The sequence below is a fragment of the Enhydra lutris genome, unplaced genomic scaffold, assembly GCF_002288905.1.
Source record: "Enhydra lutris kenyoni isolate GAN:26980312 unplaced genomic scaffold, ASM228890v2 scaffoldscaffold47, whole genome shotgun sequence".
NCBI lineage: Eukaryota > Metazoa > Chordata > Mammalia > Carnivora > Mustelidae > Enhydra > Enhydra lutris.
Genome location: NW_019154131.1, coordinates 15,214,384 through 15,230,652, shown reverse-complemented (window position 1 = coordinate 15,230,652; position 16,269 = coordinate 15,214,384). Strand labels below are relative to the sequence as shown.

The following is a 16,269-nucleotide window of genomic DNA, read 5'->3' as shown; positions in this document are numbered from 1 at the left end:
TTAGACAAGCCAAAATTAAACCAATGACTGACTCTCCCTGCTGCTCCCTGATTTGTCTCCTAAGCTTTTCAGTTTGTGAGTTCTTATCTAGAATTCTGGCTATTAATAGTTTTTGTGTTGGTTCTGATTTCTCTTTCACTTATATTTATACTGTTTCTTCCTCTAAGTAATTCCTGGGTTTCAGAGACCATGTGAGGTACCATGGAGTTAGCACTGCATTTGTTAATCAGAAGGTATTTTATAAAAGTTGACCTACAAAGAAAAGTAGGAGCTGTTTTTCTCCTGTTCCTGTCTCTTTCTGTTTAGCCCGAAGACATGTTAGAGCTAGAAATCAAACTGAGAAATCAATGTAGCCCACTTTCATAGTCGGCGTAGGCAGAAAATAGTAGATCACTACCATGGATCATAGGAGCAAGCAAAACAAAAACAAAAACAAAAAAAAAACTCTAAAAGATTTACTTTAATGATATAGGTTAATTTTTATTTACTTTTGAACATTAATATCAGATTTTATGTTTACACTTCCTTTTTTTTTTCCCCTCTCACATAATCCAAAGGAGCCTAATACTGTATCTAAAACTCGGGATTGCTCCTTAGGCTGTTTAAATTTTCATTATTTGGATCCAACACCTTATTGCTTTTGTGAAAGCAATAGACACTACAGGGCTGTAGGGTTTTCTGGAACATAGTTCGAAAATTCTTGCCTTAGAAGGGTGGTGATGGAAAATTTCCCTGGTTTATTTGAGGAGATTGAAAGGTTGTCAGGCTAAACAGGAACCACATTCCTGTATGCCCAAGGCTTAAACCATTGCTGCTGTATGAGCTTCACCCTCATTCTGTCTTCATTTGTAGCATCTAATGGAGCTTAAATCAATTAAGGTACTTAGGATAGGCTCTCTCTATGCCAAATGCTAAATCGAAGAAACAGAGTAGAGTCCACAAGATGTCGGAAAGAAATCTTGTCCCTAACCCTTCCTCTGAAGTTAGAACAGTTTTTGTTCCTTCCCTGGATGCACCCGTTTTTCCTACTGAAAGGGATAAGGTAAAAATTAATTAGCAAGTGTGAATTTAGCAAGTATTGAAAATGGAATTGTATGCTGTACAAGAAATTGGGGCAATACATTTTAAAGTGTCTCTTACACACCGTACACTTATTGAAAGGACGTTTTTATTTTAGTTAAGGTATGCCTTTCAAATGAGGGTCTGTGTGTTTGAGAAAATTTTAAGTTATTTCGAATGGCATCATTCTTGTGTTCTTCATTTCTCTCCTGGATCATGTGATTGTTTTCCTTGTAGCGCAGGTTTCTCCTTGAGTAGACAGCTTCTCATTTGTGATCTTTCTTTTTCTCAAATTGCATTTAAAACCCATAACTTCTTAAGGCTGGTGGTCCTTAGTCTGGACACTTCCTTTTGTACTGTGTTTAAGAACTCTGAGATTTCAAGAAAAGATTAAAAAATACATATATAGGTCACTTAAGATTCGGTTACACAGTTCCCAAGAATGATACTTACCTGTAAAACCTTCACAAATGAAGACTCATAATGAAGATTTTATAAGTAGATACATTGTTTTCTTGGGAGTTTGTAGCATTGGGAGAATGTAAGATTGGAGAAAGGAGGTTGTGAAATCAGAAGAGCCAAGCCTGTGTGAGTATTAAATGGTGAATTCAGGCTGGAAGAGAAGTTCAAGCAAGTGATGCTCAGGAAGGAGGAAGTGCCTTCACCTCAGTTAGAAAATCCAGGTGAGGGGCTAAGCAGCCCTGGGGGCTAACGTTAAGGACAGACTTTCCTTAGGTTGTTTTCATATCTTCCTCTGTAAGCAGCACACAAAGCGCTTGTTTCCTGCCGATCCAGCACAGGTCTTAGCTTTACTGTCACCTTCTCAGAGAAGGGAGTATTAATGTAAAATAAAAAGGAGCTCTCCATTCTCCTCACATGAGCCTGCTTCCTTTCCACCATAGCGCTAATACTCAGTACTTTCTCAATATTTTCTTGATGTGTCTTCTCTCTTTCCTCCTTGTCCAGCTTGTCTCTCATCAGTGGATGTTAGTTTAGTATGTGTTCACTACTCTGTCTTGTCTCCAGCATAGAATCTGTACTCAGATGACAGTGTCTCTGGCTAGACTGTCATCGGCTCGAGAGCAAGAATTCCACCTTATCTTTGTAGCCCTAAGATTATATGGCCCCTGTTAGCTTGAATTAATTAGGCTAATATTATTGAGAAAAAAATGAATTACTATGAATGAGAAAAGAGGATAATTTTATAAGTGAAGACATTACATCCCCCCCCCCCCCCCCGTTTATTTATTTGAGAGAGAGGGAGTGAGTGAGTGTGGGGTTGGGGGTGGGAGGTCAGAGTGAGAATCTCAAGCAGACTCCCTGTTGAATGCAGAGCCAGACCCACATGGGGCTTGATCTCACAACCCTGAGATTTCGACCTGATCCAAAACCAAGAGCTGGATGTTCAACCAACTGAGCCACCCAGGCGTTTTTGTTTTTGTTTTTGTTTTTTTTGGCCTTTATTTTTATTTTTTTTTTAAACATTTTATTTATTTGAGAGAGAGAGAGACAGTGAGAGAGAGCATGAGCGAGGAGAAGGTCAGAGGGAGAAGCAGACTCCCCGTGGAGCTGGGAGCCTGATGCGGGACTCGATCCCGGGACTCCAGGATCATGACCTGAGCTAAAGGCAGTCGCTCAACCAACTGAGCCACCCAGGCGCCCTTTTTTTGGCCTTAAAATAAAAAGCAGCACCAAGCTTAGTGACAGCTGGGCCAAGTATAAAACATGGGTAAAACTGGGTAAAACTTTGATGCCAGAGGCTGTCCCAAGGATTGTTTACTTCTGCTACATCCAGAAGTCACGAGGTGATTATTTTAGGAAATGTGATTCTTCAATAGCTCCTTAGATATTTGTTTAAATAATAAAAGGCCATAGAGGGGAAACTCTGTTTCTGATGGCCAGCTTTTTGATGTGGTAATATACACTGAAATGAGGTTGCTTCTGCTACATGTTGAGAGATTCTTAGTTACTTTTTAAGAAGACCATTTTCCATGTGCTAATGTTGCTTTTCTAGATGGACCTTCTGAAATATGGTATTCTGAAAAATATTTTGTCCAAGGTTTGACTTTAAACTTTTAAAAAAAAATTTATTTATTTGAGAGAGCATGCACACATGTGCATGTGTGCTTAGGTCTGGTGGGGGAGGGGCAGAGGGAGAGGGTGAGAGTCTCAAGCAGGCTCTATGGTCAGCACAGAGCCTGATGTGGGGCTCGATTTCACCGCTAAGATCCTGACCTAAGCTGAAACTAAGAGTTGGATACTTACGCTACTGCACTGACCCAGGTGTGCCCAAGGTTTAACTTTAAAAATGATGGCTATCTTTGAGAAAGAAATCTTAAGATTTTTCCATTTGACTAATTCTCAATGAAAGAATTAGGTTTGTCCTAAGGTGCAGTTTCTTTAAAGATCTGCTCTTGCTATTTCCTATCAAATTAGTGTGGAAATATATTTCCACTAGGCCACTTTTTGAAGCAGTGCCATATACTGAGTTATCTCGAGGCAAGTTGGCAGAAGTACTATCAATTTTAGTGAAAGATGTAAGATTGAGTATTTGTATTTAGTATTTCTTAACAATTCATAATGTTGTCTAGTTTGGGGCAACTTTGTATTTTGTTGACTCATTTGTTATATGGCATTCCTTGAAGATCATGGAGGGAGTCTTGTTTTAACATCACAGTTATATTCTCTACAGGTGAAATGTTTTGACTTAATCTCCGTTAGATGGGCTCTTACTAACTGTAATGATGTAACTGCTCTGAAAGCTAAAAATGTGCATATATTAAAAAAAAAATCCTACTTTTTTTTTCCCCTTCTGGAGAGAGAGGCTAGAAATATTCTAAGTCTATAAGTAAAGATTCCAAGTTACTAACAAATGAAGTCACTTTTATGTTCACTATTAAGGTTTTTTCAACATGGCCAATTTGGAGTCTTAAATTCTTTTTCCAAATCTAGGAGTTTTCTGTAATAATTCACAATTAATGATCCCTCTTTTGTATGTGTAATCCACTTCTTGCCCACCTCGGCTTTCCGAGTATGTGTGGTGTGAGGTTCTCCATACAGGTATAAACTTGATCCATATTATCCATTTTTTCTTCATAATTTTCTGTGTTTCCACTTAGAGTGACTGCTGAATTACGCCGTTGATCTTTCCTAATGCCTTTGCTCATACTTTCCTTCCATCCAGGCCTTTCTTCTCAACTGCCCAGCTTGTTCCATCTCTTCCTTTGAAGTTCATACTAAAGTTATGTTCCATTGACCCAACTCCATTTCATAGATGATGGGCTGGGTTCAGAGATGAGAAGTGGCTGGAGGCACAGCTGTACCTCTTGGGAAGCATAGAATGAAATGGGGGTGAGGATGGAGCTTGATAGTAGCATTTATAATAGACTAGGTAATAGGATCAAAGAGAAGAGAGGGTTAATCCCAGAAGAGGGAATCTACCATTGTTGTTTTGTGATATTGGCAGAGGGCTCTCTGGAGGAGGTGGTATTTGAGTTGGTCTTTGAGTGGTAAATCTGGAAGAGGTGAATCCACCTAACTCAGTCTCGTAACTGTATCTAGCTGGTTTCTTAAAAGTTTGTTAAAGTTAGGGGCTCCTGGGTGGCTCAGTGGGTTAAGCCGCTGCGTTCGGCTCAGGTCATGATCTCAGGGTCCTGGGATCGAGTCCCGCATCGGGCTCTTTGCTCAACAGGGAGCCTGCTTCCCTCTCTCCCTCTCCGCCTGCCTCTTTGTCTACTTGTGATCTCTGTCAAATAAATAAATAAAATCTTTAAAAAAAAAAAAAAAAGTTTGTTAAAGTTAATTGGACATTTGTGTGACCACAGTTCTTTTTTGTGTATGAAGCAGTTAGGTTTTTAGAATTGCTTTTGAATTTAAACAAACAACAACAACCACAACAAGGTAAAAACCTCAACAATGGAACTTGAAAGTTGCCTGATGTTACCTTTAGTTGTTTTTCCGGGAAACAAGGAAATGGCCCAAAGGGGGAAAATACTTTTTTGCCTTTAAGAAATACCTGTTTTGAGATGGGCTGAATAGTGCTCCCTTCGGCAGCACATATACTGAAATGGGCTGAATAGAAATCGTGGCGGAACTTTTTTGTGTGAGTTCTCTCTCTGTGTGTGTGCTTATAAAAACAAAAACAAAACCCAACTGTTGATTTTTGTTCTTTTCAAAATGTCACGAGCGTAAAGTCTACTGTGCTCAATGGCAGTGAGGTGCTCAGATTGCTGGATGCTAGCTCTAGACTTCTTAATGCTCCTGCAGGACCACTGAGGGCAGAGGCATGGGCCAGGCAGCCCCCTCCCTGTTGCACTGCTCTTGAGGGGCTCTGAAATGGCAGAACTCAAGCCAGAAGGGAAGGAGTCCAAAATGCTCAAACTGGAAGGGACGTTCAGCACAAAGCATTGGTAATAACCGGTCTATATAGAGAGTTTGGTGTGTTTCCTTCCTGAAGGGCTCTGCACAGTATATAAAGTAAAACCAATAATTATCAATGGTCAGCTGGGCCGTGTCCTGAACCAAAGTATTCAGATGGGCATGAATCGTAGTGTCTAAGCGAACAGAGTGGGGAGGAGTCCACCAGCTCTTTTCTTGAGGATTAGGGAAAAAAATGATTGCCCAGTGATAGTTTTTTAAAGCTTTAAAGAGGGTATTATGAATTTGTATGAGCTTCTTTTCTTTTTCTTTTCTTTTTTTTTTTTTGTGCTAAACAATGGAATGTTTTAATTAAGTTCATTTATTGTGTTTGTATATGAACTGTATAATAATAGCACAAATTTTATTTATTCATCTCAGGAGCACTTATTTCCCTGTACCAAGCACAGGTGTTTGTTTTGTTTTGTTTTAAAGCCTTTTTCTCCTAAATGAAGAGTATTAAAAATCTCAGGTAAGGGAATAAGATTTTTAACTTATTACACATTAGCTGAAATATGACCTTTCCCCCTTCATGTTTTTTTCTTCCTTGTGTGCATTTTTTGCTCAACTTAAGTAGATTAATGGTCAATGTATGTAGCTAGCATTGTACTGCATATGTATATGGGGAGTGTGCCTATTTTTGAGAAGGTATTTTAGGGAACAAAACACAATTACTCATTATTTACACACACTTTGGGCTGTTCCTCCCAGGCATAAGTGTTGTGTGCTGGTAGACCTTCATGGTACATGTGATTACTTGGAAAGAGAACGTTTTGGAAATGTCTCCTAGTTAGAGCCTTGGAAGACATGAGCAGAAGTGTGTGGAAGGAGACGAGAGGGACGGATGTTGTTTCTGGCTGTATAATGTTAGTTTCAGAATGACAATGGGAATCTTCTGGCTCAATTTGTTTACTCAGTTTCTCTAAGTTTGGTACTGTCAGATTAAAACCGTTCCAGGTTGGGTAGTCAGCTTTCCGGCAAGGCTCCTCTGTGACCACACTACCTATTACCTTTCCCCCCACCCCCGCACCCTGCCTTTTTTTTTAAAGTTCATATTAATTGTAGGAAGTGGGAGTTTGGAGAAGAATTTGAGGGCTCCCAGAAAGCAACTTCTTTAGCAATGGTAAATCAGTGAAGGATGGCGTGTCTCTTTAAAAAATTCAATTCAACAAACATTTGTTGCTTTGCTTGGCTCAGTGTTAGTGCCGACAGTTACAGATAGGAGTAATAATGGGGTTGCTGTCCTCAAGGGGGCTCAGTCTAGTGGAGGAGGCTGAGAGGTGAGTGAGTGTTATCTTGCCAGTCTGATAAATGCACCAGCCTGATAAGTGGAACACGAGAAGCTTGGAAGGGGAGTGAGGGAGACATTCTCAAAGAGCTAACATCTGGGCTGGATTTTGACAGGAGTGAGAGCTTCCAGTGATTTCTGTCGAATCAATTTGCATAGTTTAAAGAATGGATGTTAATCCTCCCACTTTACTGTCACCTAAAAAAATTTGATGGCATTCCAAAAATGAATGTCCCTTTAATAACTTCTGAAAGTTTTATTACATAGATTTTAAGATTATCTGATTCTTGAACAATTGAGAGGAAGAATGAGTTGAAGGGTTTAGGATGCTTTAGATAGTGTGAAGGTGACTCAGTGGCCAGTGATGATGAGCAGGGATTCTTAATGAAGAAGTGTTGCTGAGTGACACAAGGAGGTCCCAGAGGTGGTCCTATTAGTTTAACAATAATTGCTTTATGTCTAATCTATTGTCCCTGGCTAAAATGTTTCTTGGTTTGAACTCCTGTTTTCTTTTTAAGCACTAGGTTAGAAACTCATGTTAATGTTTTAGGTTATAAGATACTTGAATAAATAAACTACTTGCCCTAATTTGGCTTTCTTCATATTGGGACTGTAAGTTTATATTTGTATTGCTACAGATTTTCTGGCATATTTAGTGTGTATAAAATGTTTCTATTGTTTGCTTCTATTTAAGAAGTTCTAATTAAGAACTCAAGGTGCTCTACAGACATTGTTTATTGTTATTTGTGAAAATACTGCATTTAAAAATAATTGAGGTATGCATTGATAAACAGTTTCTTATAAACCAGACTTTTAGGGAATATTAATATATAATAAATCATTTCCTTTAGAGGGTGGGAAAAAAAATCTCAAACTTTCAACCAGAAGATGTGCTCACTAACAGCTGTTTCCTATAATAGAAGCAATCTGCATGTAGAATAGAGAAAATGAATTCAACAACAGGGAGTATAGAGGAACAGCTATAACTTCCCTGGCATGTACAGCAGCCCACAGAATAAACTTCCTTCAAATGACATTGGCAGGATTAATCCCCAACGACCTGGACACTGAAACTGCTGTGTGGCAGAGAGGCTTTGCAGTCTGGAAATGTCTTGGGTGTAATACGAGCTTTCTGTTTGGTGTGAGGTGGGGAGTGCTCAGTACTTTTGGTGGCATACCCCCTCCCAAGGGTCCAGGATATTTGAATATTCATGACAGGTTGGCAGGTGGTTAGTGGATGCAGGACTGAAGCTACTCTGAGTTGTTTTTCTTTTTCTTTCTTTCTTTTTTTTTTTTTAAAGATTTTATTTACTTGTTTGACAGAAAGAGAGAGAGATCACAAGTAGGCAGAGAGGCAGGCAGAGAGAGAGGGGGAAGCAGGCTTCCTGCCGAGCAGAGAGCCTGATGTGGGGCTGGATCTCAGGACCCTGAGACCATGACCTGAGCCGAAGGCAGAGGCTTAACCCATTGAGCCACCCAGGTGCCCCCCACCCTCCTCTTAAATTAGAGACACTTGTAAGGTCAGGTGAGATTCCTTATTCCTGATTGACTTCTGAAGTCTGTTTGGGGAAGGGTTCCTGAGGTGGGTCAAAGGAGATGTCCAAGTGTTAAAAATCCCATCTTCAGTATACCTCTTTATAACCGTAGTTCTACTTGCGGAGTGTCTAACCAGCTTTCATGTACATCATCACCATTGTCTAGAAGAAAAATAACTTATCCTTGAATTTCTACACATATATAGTCTTTTTGCATCTTGACGGCCATGCTTACAGTTGGGTATATGGTACTCTTTTTCTCTCTCTCAGAGCGAGAAGGAGAAGGGAGAGAGAGAATCTTAAGCAGGCCCCATTCCCAGCGCAGGGTCGGACGTGGGGCTCTATCTCACAAGCCTGAGATCATGACCTGAGCTGAAACCAAGGGTCAGACACTTAACTGACTGAGCCACCCAGGGGTCCTGATGGTGTTCTCTTTTTTAAAGTGAAAGAAAATGGAAGCTGTCTGAAGAATTCTTAGCCCAGGGGCCATGGACCTGAGTCTTATAAAAAAATCCAGGGCTTTACTTGATTCCTTCTTTACATTTTCATCTCAAAAGTTTATATGACATTTGGGTGTTTCATGGATTAGGTTTCCTGCCTCACTTCAGTCACTTTTTGAGAACTTAACGTGGGCTAGGATCTGTGCTGTGTTTTATATGTACATTATCCTGTTGAATCCTTACACTGGATATTGATGGGTGACAAAAGAGGAAGGCTGAAAGGTAGACTGGAGCCCTGCTGCAGTGGACTTGAGCTGTCATGTAGAGGACGGTGTCACCTTGATATTCAGCATCTACATTTTTTTTTTTAAGATTTTATTTATTTATTTGACAGAGATCACAAGTAGAGAGGCAGGCAGAGAGAGGGGGGGAAGCGGGCTCCCTGCTGAGCAGAGAGCCCAACGTGGGGCTCGATCCCAGGACCCTGAGATCATGACCTGAGCCGAAGGCAGAGGCTTTAACCTCTGAGCCACCCAGGCGCCCCAGCAGCATCTACATTTTTACTTCTTTGTGATACTATCAAATGCAGTCTTAACTAGAATAATTTCAGTTGGCTTGTGGTTTTGATTTAATCGATAGTCTCATGGTATGAAATCATATTTAGCTTCTTGAGGGTGTCTCTTATTTCCTAAGAACTGGCCTAAATAGTCTTGCCTAATTCTTTTTTGGAGGGGAGGGGGATCGGGATAGTGACATTATGGGCACCAATAATATTGGAAGAGTCCGGATTTGGGATTTCCCAAGGAAGGAGGATGTCTTGGCACCTTTTGGCATAGAAATCAGGGTATCTCCAAAAAGTGAAGGGTGCAAGGATGGAGTAATTTACATCAAAGACCTGACATAGATAGTACTTTTGTTAGGAAACTTTCAAGCTTTGGATGGTAGGAGCTATCCTCAGTTTCCCTAAAGCTTTGGGGCAGGATGACAACAACTGAAGTCAAGTTATTAATGATCATGGTTGACTGTGATGAGATGCCTCCATCAGGATTTTAACAAATAGCTCACAGATTTGCTTTACCTAGGAAAATTACTGTAGATTCTGGGGAAGTAAAGCCTAGATCAGAGATGCACATGGGGATTTAGCAAAGGGTGTGAGAATGGAGCATGATCTAGATAGTAGACTGGGTGTTTTTTGTTTGTTTTTTTGTTTTGTTTTGTTTTCAAAGAAAGATTGTCTTTCTGTCTTTTATTCTCCTCTCACCTGTTTTCTCTTTTTAATGTTGCAGTGTGCAAAGATCCACCTTACAAAGTAGAAGAATCTGGGTATGCTGGTTTCATTTTGCCAATTGAGGTTTATTTTAAAAACAAGGTATGTAATCTTTACCCATTAATCTTTCAGTGGAAGATCCTCCATTAAACAGATGATGTTTAAAGTAATTTTGATTCATAAACACTTCTATCACTAGATTATTTGAAAATAAAAGCTAAATTTGTCTTCTAGGAATTTTGGCTATTACTACCCTTAATTATAGAGGAAGTGGCTAAAAAGGATAATTTCAATTATGTGAAGCCAGGTTATATGAAATTCATTAAACTTTCTTTTTTAAGAGAAGAATGATTGCCATTTGAAGAAAATTAATGTATGTTTGTAAAACAGAAAAGAGAAATTAGGTTTTTTTTTCAGTGAAATGCTGCTTTTCTCATTTTCGTATTTTTAGAATTTTAGACACTTGGAAAGAATAATCTCTCATTTATCTTTAGCTGCCACACACACGGCATACTATACCATTATATCAGCTTGACATGTAGATTCTACTGGATTTAAAAATATATATGTAGGAAAACACACAGACTATATAATATTACAAATTGCTCAACCTCTGTGGGGTTCACTTTTCTTATTTATAAAATGGGGATGGATAAGAGTATCTACCTCATAAGGGGGCTAGGAAGAGATTAGATACAATGTGTCTGTATAGAATATTTAGAATAATGCTTCACGTATAAGTAAGCACTTGGTAGATACCTTTCTCAGTAATACCACTGAAATGTTCATGTTTTTTATCAAATCAGAATTTGTTGGGATACATTATGTCCGCTCATGTAATATGCCTTCTCATTGATGTATTGATTTGGGTTTTTTCTCATTTCAATTTGGATTCCCCTAAACTGGCATTTAGCATTTTTTATTTGAGAAATTGATACATAATTTGTGTATCATCAAATTCATCTTTAAAAAGTGTGCAGCTCTTCGGGTTTTAGCATATTGTGCAAAAATCACCACTATCTAATTTTATGACTTTCTTAGGATTTTCACCAACCCATAATGAAACCCCGTACCTATTAGCAGTATCTCATTCCTCCCATCTCCCGCCCCCGGCAGTGATTAATCTACTTCCTTTCTCGATGTAATTTCCTGTTCTGGTGATTTCATGTAAATGTGTGGTCTTCTGTGCCTGGCTTCTTTCACTTAATATGTCTTTGAGGTTTACCACATTATAGGATGCATTGATATGCTTACTATTTTTTTTTAATAACAGAATAACATCCCATTGTATAAATATACCACATTTTGTTCATCAATTCATAATTTGCTTAACATTTGACTTTCTCCCATCTTTGGCTACTATGAATAATGCTGTTGTGACTGTTCATACATAAGTTTTTGTGTGGACATACGTTTTCAAATCTCCTGGGTATATACCTAGGTGGAGTGGTTGGGTCATATGGTAACTCTGTTTCACTTTTTGAAGAACTGCCAGTTGTTTTCCAAAATGACTGTACTATTTTACATTCCCATCAGCAGTGGTGGGGAAGGATCCAGTTTCTCCACATCCTGGAAAACACTTGTCATTTTCCATTTTTAAAATTGTAGTTATTGTGGTGCATATGAAATGGTTTTGATATGTATTTGCCTGATGACTTATGGTTTTAAACATCTTTTCATATGCTTGTTGTCCATTTGTTTATTTTCTTTGGAGAAATGACTCTTTAAATCTTTTGCCCATTTTTTAATGTATTGATTTTCAATTAAAGTGGTTGTATTTATGGGACGGTTCAAGAGCTTTTCTTTCCACCATCCCTGTTTTCAATATTCTAGAACTTTATTTTTTTTATTTTTATAGATCTTATTTATTTGACAGAGAGAAGGGGAGAGCACAAGCAGGAGGAGCCGCAGGCAGAGGGAGAGGGAGAAGCAGGTTCCTTGCTGAGCACGGGCCCGATGCAGGGCTCGATCGCAGGACCCAGGGATCATGACTTGAGCCGAAGGCAGACCCTTAACCGACAGAGCCACCCAGGTGCCCCTCAGTGTTCTAGAAGTTTAATTAATAAAGATCATGTGGTGCCTTTCTTCCCTCTTGTCACACATCGAGTGTTTTATTTCATCTAGGCATTAGGAAGAGTCTAGCCTTTCAAGCCAGAAAATGTGTTGTTCTAAAGTAATTAGGGACTAGACAGTAAGATCTCTTGTGGGAGGCTCGTAATGGCTGTACAGTTCTATTCCCGTCTCCTTAAGTCAATTGAACATTGCATTGGCTTCAGTTTGGAAATAATGCTGTAGTGAAATATCTTCTCTCCTTTTTTTTTTTTCACCTTTTCTGGTCTTTTTTACAGACTATCTTTTCAACAAAAAATTTTATTTTCTGAATTATCCAATTTCCTTTTTTACAGAAATCACCAGAATCTCCTAACACCACACATAATGTACGTGTACACACACACACACACACACACACACACACACACACACACACACACACGGGTTCAGTCTTCTCGGCACTTTGTAGTCATGCCTATGATTCATCTTATTGACTCAGTTTGTGAGGAATTGTAGTTTACTAAAAAATGAAGGAAGAAGGAGGCACATGAAATGGAAAGCAGTCATTTCTTTGGGGCCATTATGAAATAGACACTTGAGCTGAACACCGTTGAATAGATTTTCTGTTTAGCATCCATATTAGCTTACTTCAGTTTTCTGGGTTTAGATTGTCTTTAAGATTTTATACTTAATAACAATTGCTATTTTTATAGGTACACAATGAGACATCTATATTTCAGTGTTTATGATATGAAAAAGTGGGCTGTATCTAATTGGTCCTATATAGAGATGTGGATCCCTAAGTGGTGGGTTAGGAATACACAAAATGCTGTATAGCAGTTAATGTAGCAACATGGATAAGTCTCAGAAACAAGAATCATGACAACTTAAAAGTTACAGAAGTGTAAGTATATGGTTATGATGCCATTTTTATATGTTTTTATAAGCCACTGAAGCTGAGAATAAATAATGTTCTAGAAATACAAATACGTAGCACAAGAGTGTGAATTGAAATGACAGCACGGGAACTAAGCAGCATTGGTTACTGGGGTGGAGCCGTAAAGCAGCTTATATTTATAAAATTGTATCCTTTAGGGGCTCCTGGGTGGCTCAGACAGTTAAGGGTCTGCCTTCAGCTCAGGTCATGATCCCTGAGTCCTGGGATGGAGCCCCTGCATCAGATTCTCAGTAGGGAGCCTGCTTCTCACTCTCCCTCTGGCTCTCCCCCTGCTTGTGCTTTCTCTCTCCCTTGCTCTCTTTTTCAAATAAAATCTTTTTTTTTTTTTAATTTAAGATTTTAATTTATTTATTTGACAGATCACAAGTAGGCAGAGAGGCAGGCAGAGAGAGAGAGAGAGAGAGGAGGAAGCAGGCTCCCGGCTGAGTGGAGAGCCCGATGCGGGGCTCGATCCCAGAACCCTGGGATCATGACCTGAGCCGAAGGCAGAGGCTTTAACCCACTGAGCCACCCAGGTGCCCTCTCAAATAAAATCTTTAAAAAATAAAATAAAACTGTATCCTTCAAGGAAAAGGTAAACACAGTGAAAATGTTAACATCTGCCTAATCTCAGTGGAGGGTACATGGGTGTAGGATTTAAAGTTCTTTTCTGCATGTTACTAATTTTTTAATTAGAATTTATTGCTTTGTCATCTCTTTTCATTTATCTTGGAGTTATTTTATTTTATTGTTGTTGTTTTTTTAAAGATTTTATTTATTTATTTGACAGACAGAGCTCACAAGTAGGCAGAGAGGCAGGCAGAGAGAGGAGAAAGCAGGCTTCCCGCTGAGCAGAGAGCCCAATGCGGGGCTCGATCCCAGGGATCTGGGACCATGACCTGAGCCGAAGGCAGAGGCTTTAACCCACTGAGCCACCCAGGCGCCCTGTTGTTGTTGTTTTTTAATAAACCAAAGTTTTGCTGTATTCTCTGAGCCAGATACATTTCTCTTCTTACTGAAATGATGTGTGGGTAAAAATTTAGGAGTCTGGGCTCTTCCTCCAGAATGTACATTTTATTTCTTTTGAGTCTTTATCATTTTATTCACCCCTGGAGTTGCTTCAGCTCTGTCTCAAAGAATGAACATCCGTTACACTAATGGTTTATGAAAAGTATTCTTCAGAGTTTTCAGAGAAGATGAGAGAAAGCTGCAGAAAGACTTCCATGTGATCTTGAGGAGAGTCCTACTACCGTATATTAAGGACGATATCATCCTGTCCTCGGGTCCATCTCCATCCTTCTGCTTTCTCTGCTTCTAAATAAGCCTGTTTTCAGTTTTGCTCATTTATTTGAGAGGTCAGAGTCATTACCCCAAAAGGGGAGGTAGAGTGTCTGTCAGTGCTGCTTTTCCATTCTTGTATGTTTATTCTATCTTGTTTTGCATTTGTGTTCAACAGAACAAGTTTCTCTATGAGAATGATGAGTGTTGCAGAAATTTTAAACCAGTAGGCCCACTGAAACCTACTTGACTGTAGCATTTTAGGTTGAAAGGATACCCTGCTTCTCTCTTTTATTCTGTCCTTAGAGAAGGTACCTGAGTAAATGTCAAGGACTGAAGCGGAATGAGAGGGACAATTTGATATTGCCAAAATAGATTTTCACCTCGAGACGGAAATGTATTAGCTGCATATATAGAATAGAAGCATACTTTCTTGTTTGCAATTTGAGAAGACTCTTTCCTAAGGAGCGTAGATTGATATAATATTGAAGTCTGCCCTCCAAGAAGGACATCATTTGGCTAGAACACAAGATTTGTGAGTACGCTTTCCTTACTCAAAAGAAAAATCTTTAAAAGAAAATTGCACTCAGGATTCATAGAAAGATAGTCATTCTCTGTGGTCCTTACCCTTAGTTTTATGGAAACGTGTTTTTTCTTTTTTTAAATATATATTTTAGTGTTGTGAAGTGATATTGTTATTCATTCTTCTCCTGCTGGTAATGGTTTATATACATCAATACGTTTTTATTTTTAAAAAAGTATGCAGGAGTATATATATTTTAAAGATTTTATTCATTTGGGAGAGAGAGAAAGAGCACAGAGGGAGAGTGAGAGGGAGAAGCAGGCTCCCCACCGAGCACAGAGCCAGACACGGGGCTTGATCTTGGTATCCCCAAGATTAAACCTGAGCTGAAGGAAGACACTTAACTGACTGAGCCACCCAGGTGCCCCTGCAGGAGTATATTTTTTTACTCCATTTAGTCATTATTAACTGTTTGGTACAGCCTTTCCTGATTAACCCCCATGCACTTGCACAGATAAAATCTATGTCAAGTAGAGATTGGCAGGGGCATAATATTAAAATATGATATATTTTATATATCTGTGACTTACCTTTACTCCACTTGGCAGTATTTCCAAATTTGTATTTTTAAACATCTGATTGGTATTCAGTGATATGATATACTCACTTGAAGATCATTTCATTTTTTTTTCTGCCATTACAAACAATGCTACCACAAACATTTTATCCTCTGTATCGGTCTTTGCACACATATTTGACTATTTCTGTAGAAGAGATTCTTAGAATTACTGGGTTAGAATGTTGACTGCCAAATTGTCTTCCCAGAAGGCTCTACAAATTTACAGTCCCAATTATAAGACAGAAAGCAGTCCTTCTTGTGTTTTTAATTAAATTCTTAGGTTGTGTTGACTGTTCTACAGTTTAGAGGAGAGGCAGGTAAATAAATGATCATAATTCAATGTGATAATTACATTAGTAAAGGAATGCTCTAAGAGGGATGTCTAATACAGATTGGATTGGAAGTATTAGGAAGACTTCAGCGGATTTCATGCTTTAGCTGTGTTTTGAATAATGAGTGCATTCAGCCAGCAAGGCAGGAGAGGTGTGTTGGGAGGGAGTAGAGTGTAGGCGTGGGGAGCAGTACATGTGAAAGGCAAAATGAATGAGATAATGTGAAGTATTGGGAACCGCAAGTGCTACATAATTACGGAAGCACAGGGTGCCGTGAGAAAACAAAGGAAATGCAGGGAAGATATTAAAGGAAGATGGTTATTCCGAGGAAGTGGGATTTTATCCTTTGGAAAACGATGAGTCATTAAAGGCATTTATATCAATGAAAGGATGTAATCTGATTTTTCTGCTGGGAAGATCACTGCCTTGTCACTGTGGGAGGTAGAATGGGGTGGGTTCAGACATAGGAGAGGTGACCAGGTGAGGAATGATGAAGGTCTAAGCTAAGGCAAAGGTATGGTGA

At 39.1% G+C, this 16,269-nt stretch overlaps 1 protein-coding gene across 1 annotated transcript in view; it reads left to right on the top strand.

Annotated features, from left to right (window-relative positions):
• Positions 1 to 16,269, top strand: part of LOC111156605 (MLLT3, super elongation complex subunit) — a 287,500-nt gene that overhangs the window by 147,263 nt on the left and 123,968 nt on the right. Inside the window, exon 3 of the mRNA XM_022517595.1 lies at positions 10,025 to 10,107. Within this exon, the coding sequence (XP_022373303.1) occupies positions 10,025 to 10,107 (83 nt within the window). The remainder of the gene's footprint in view (positions 1 to 10,024; positions 10,108 to 16,269) is intronic.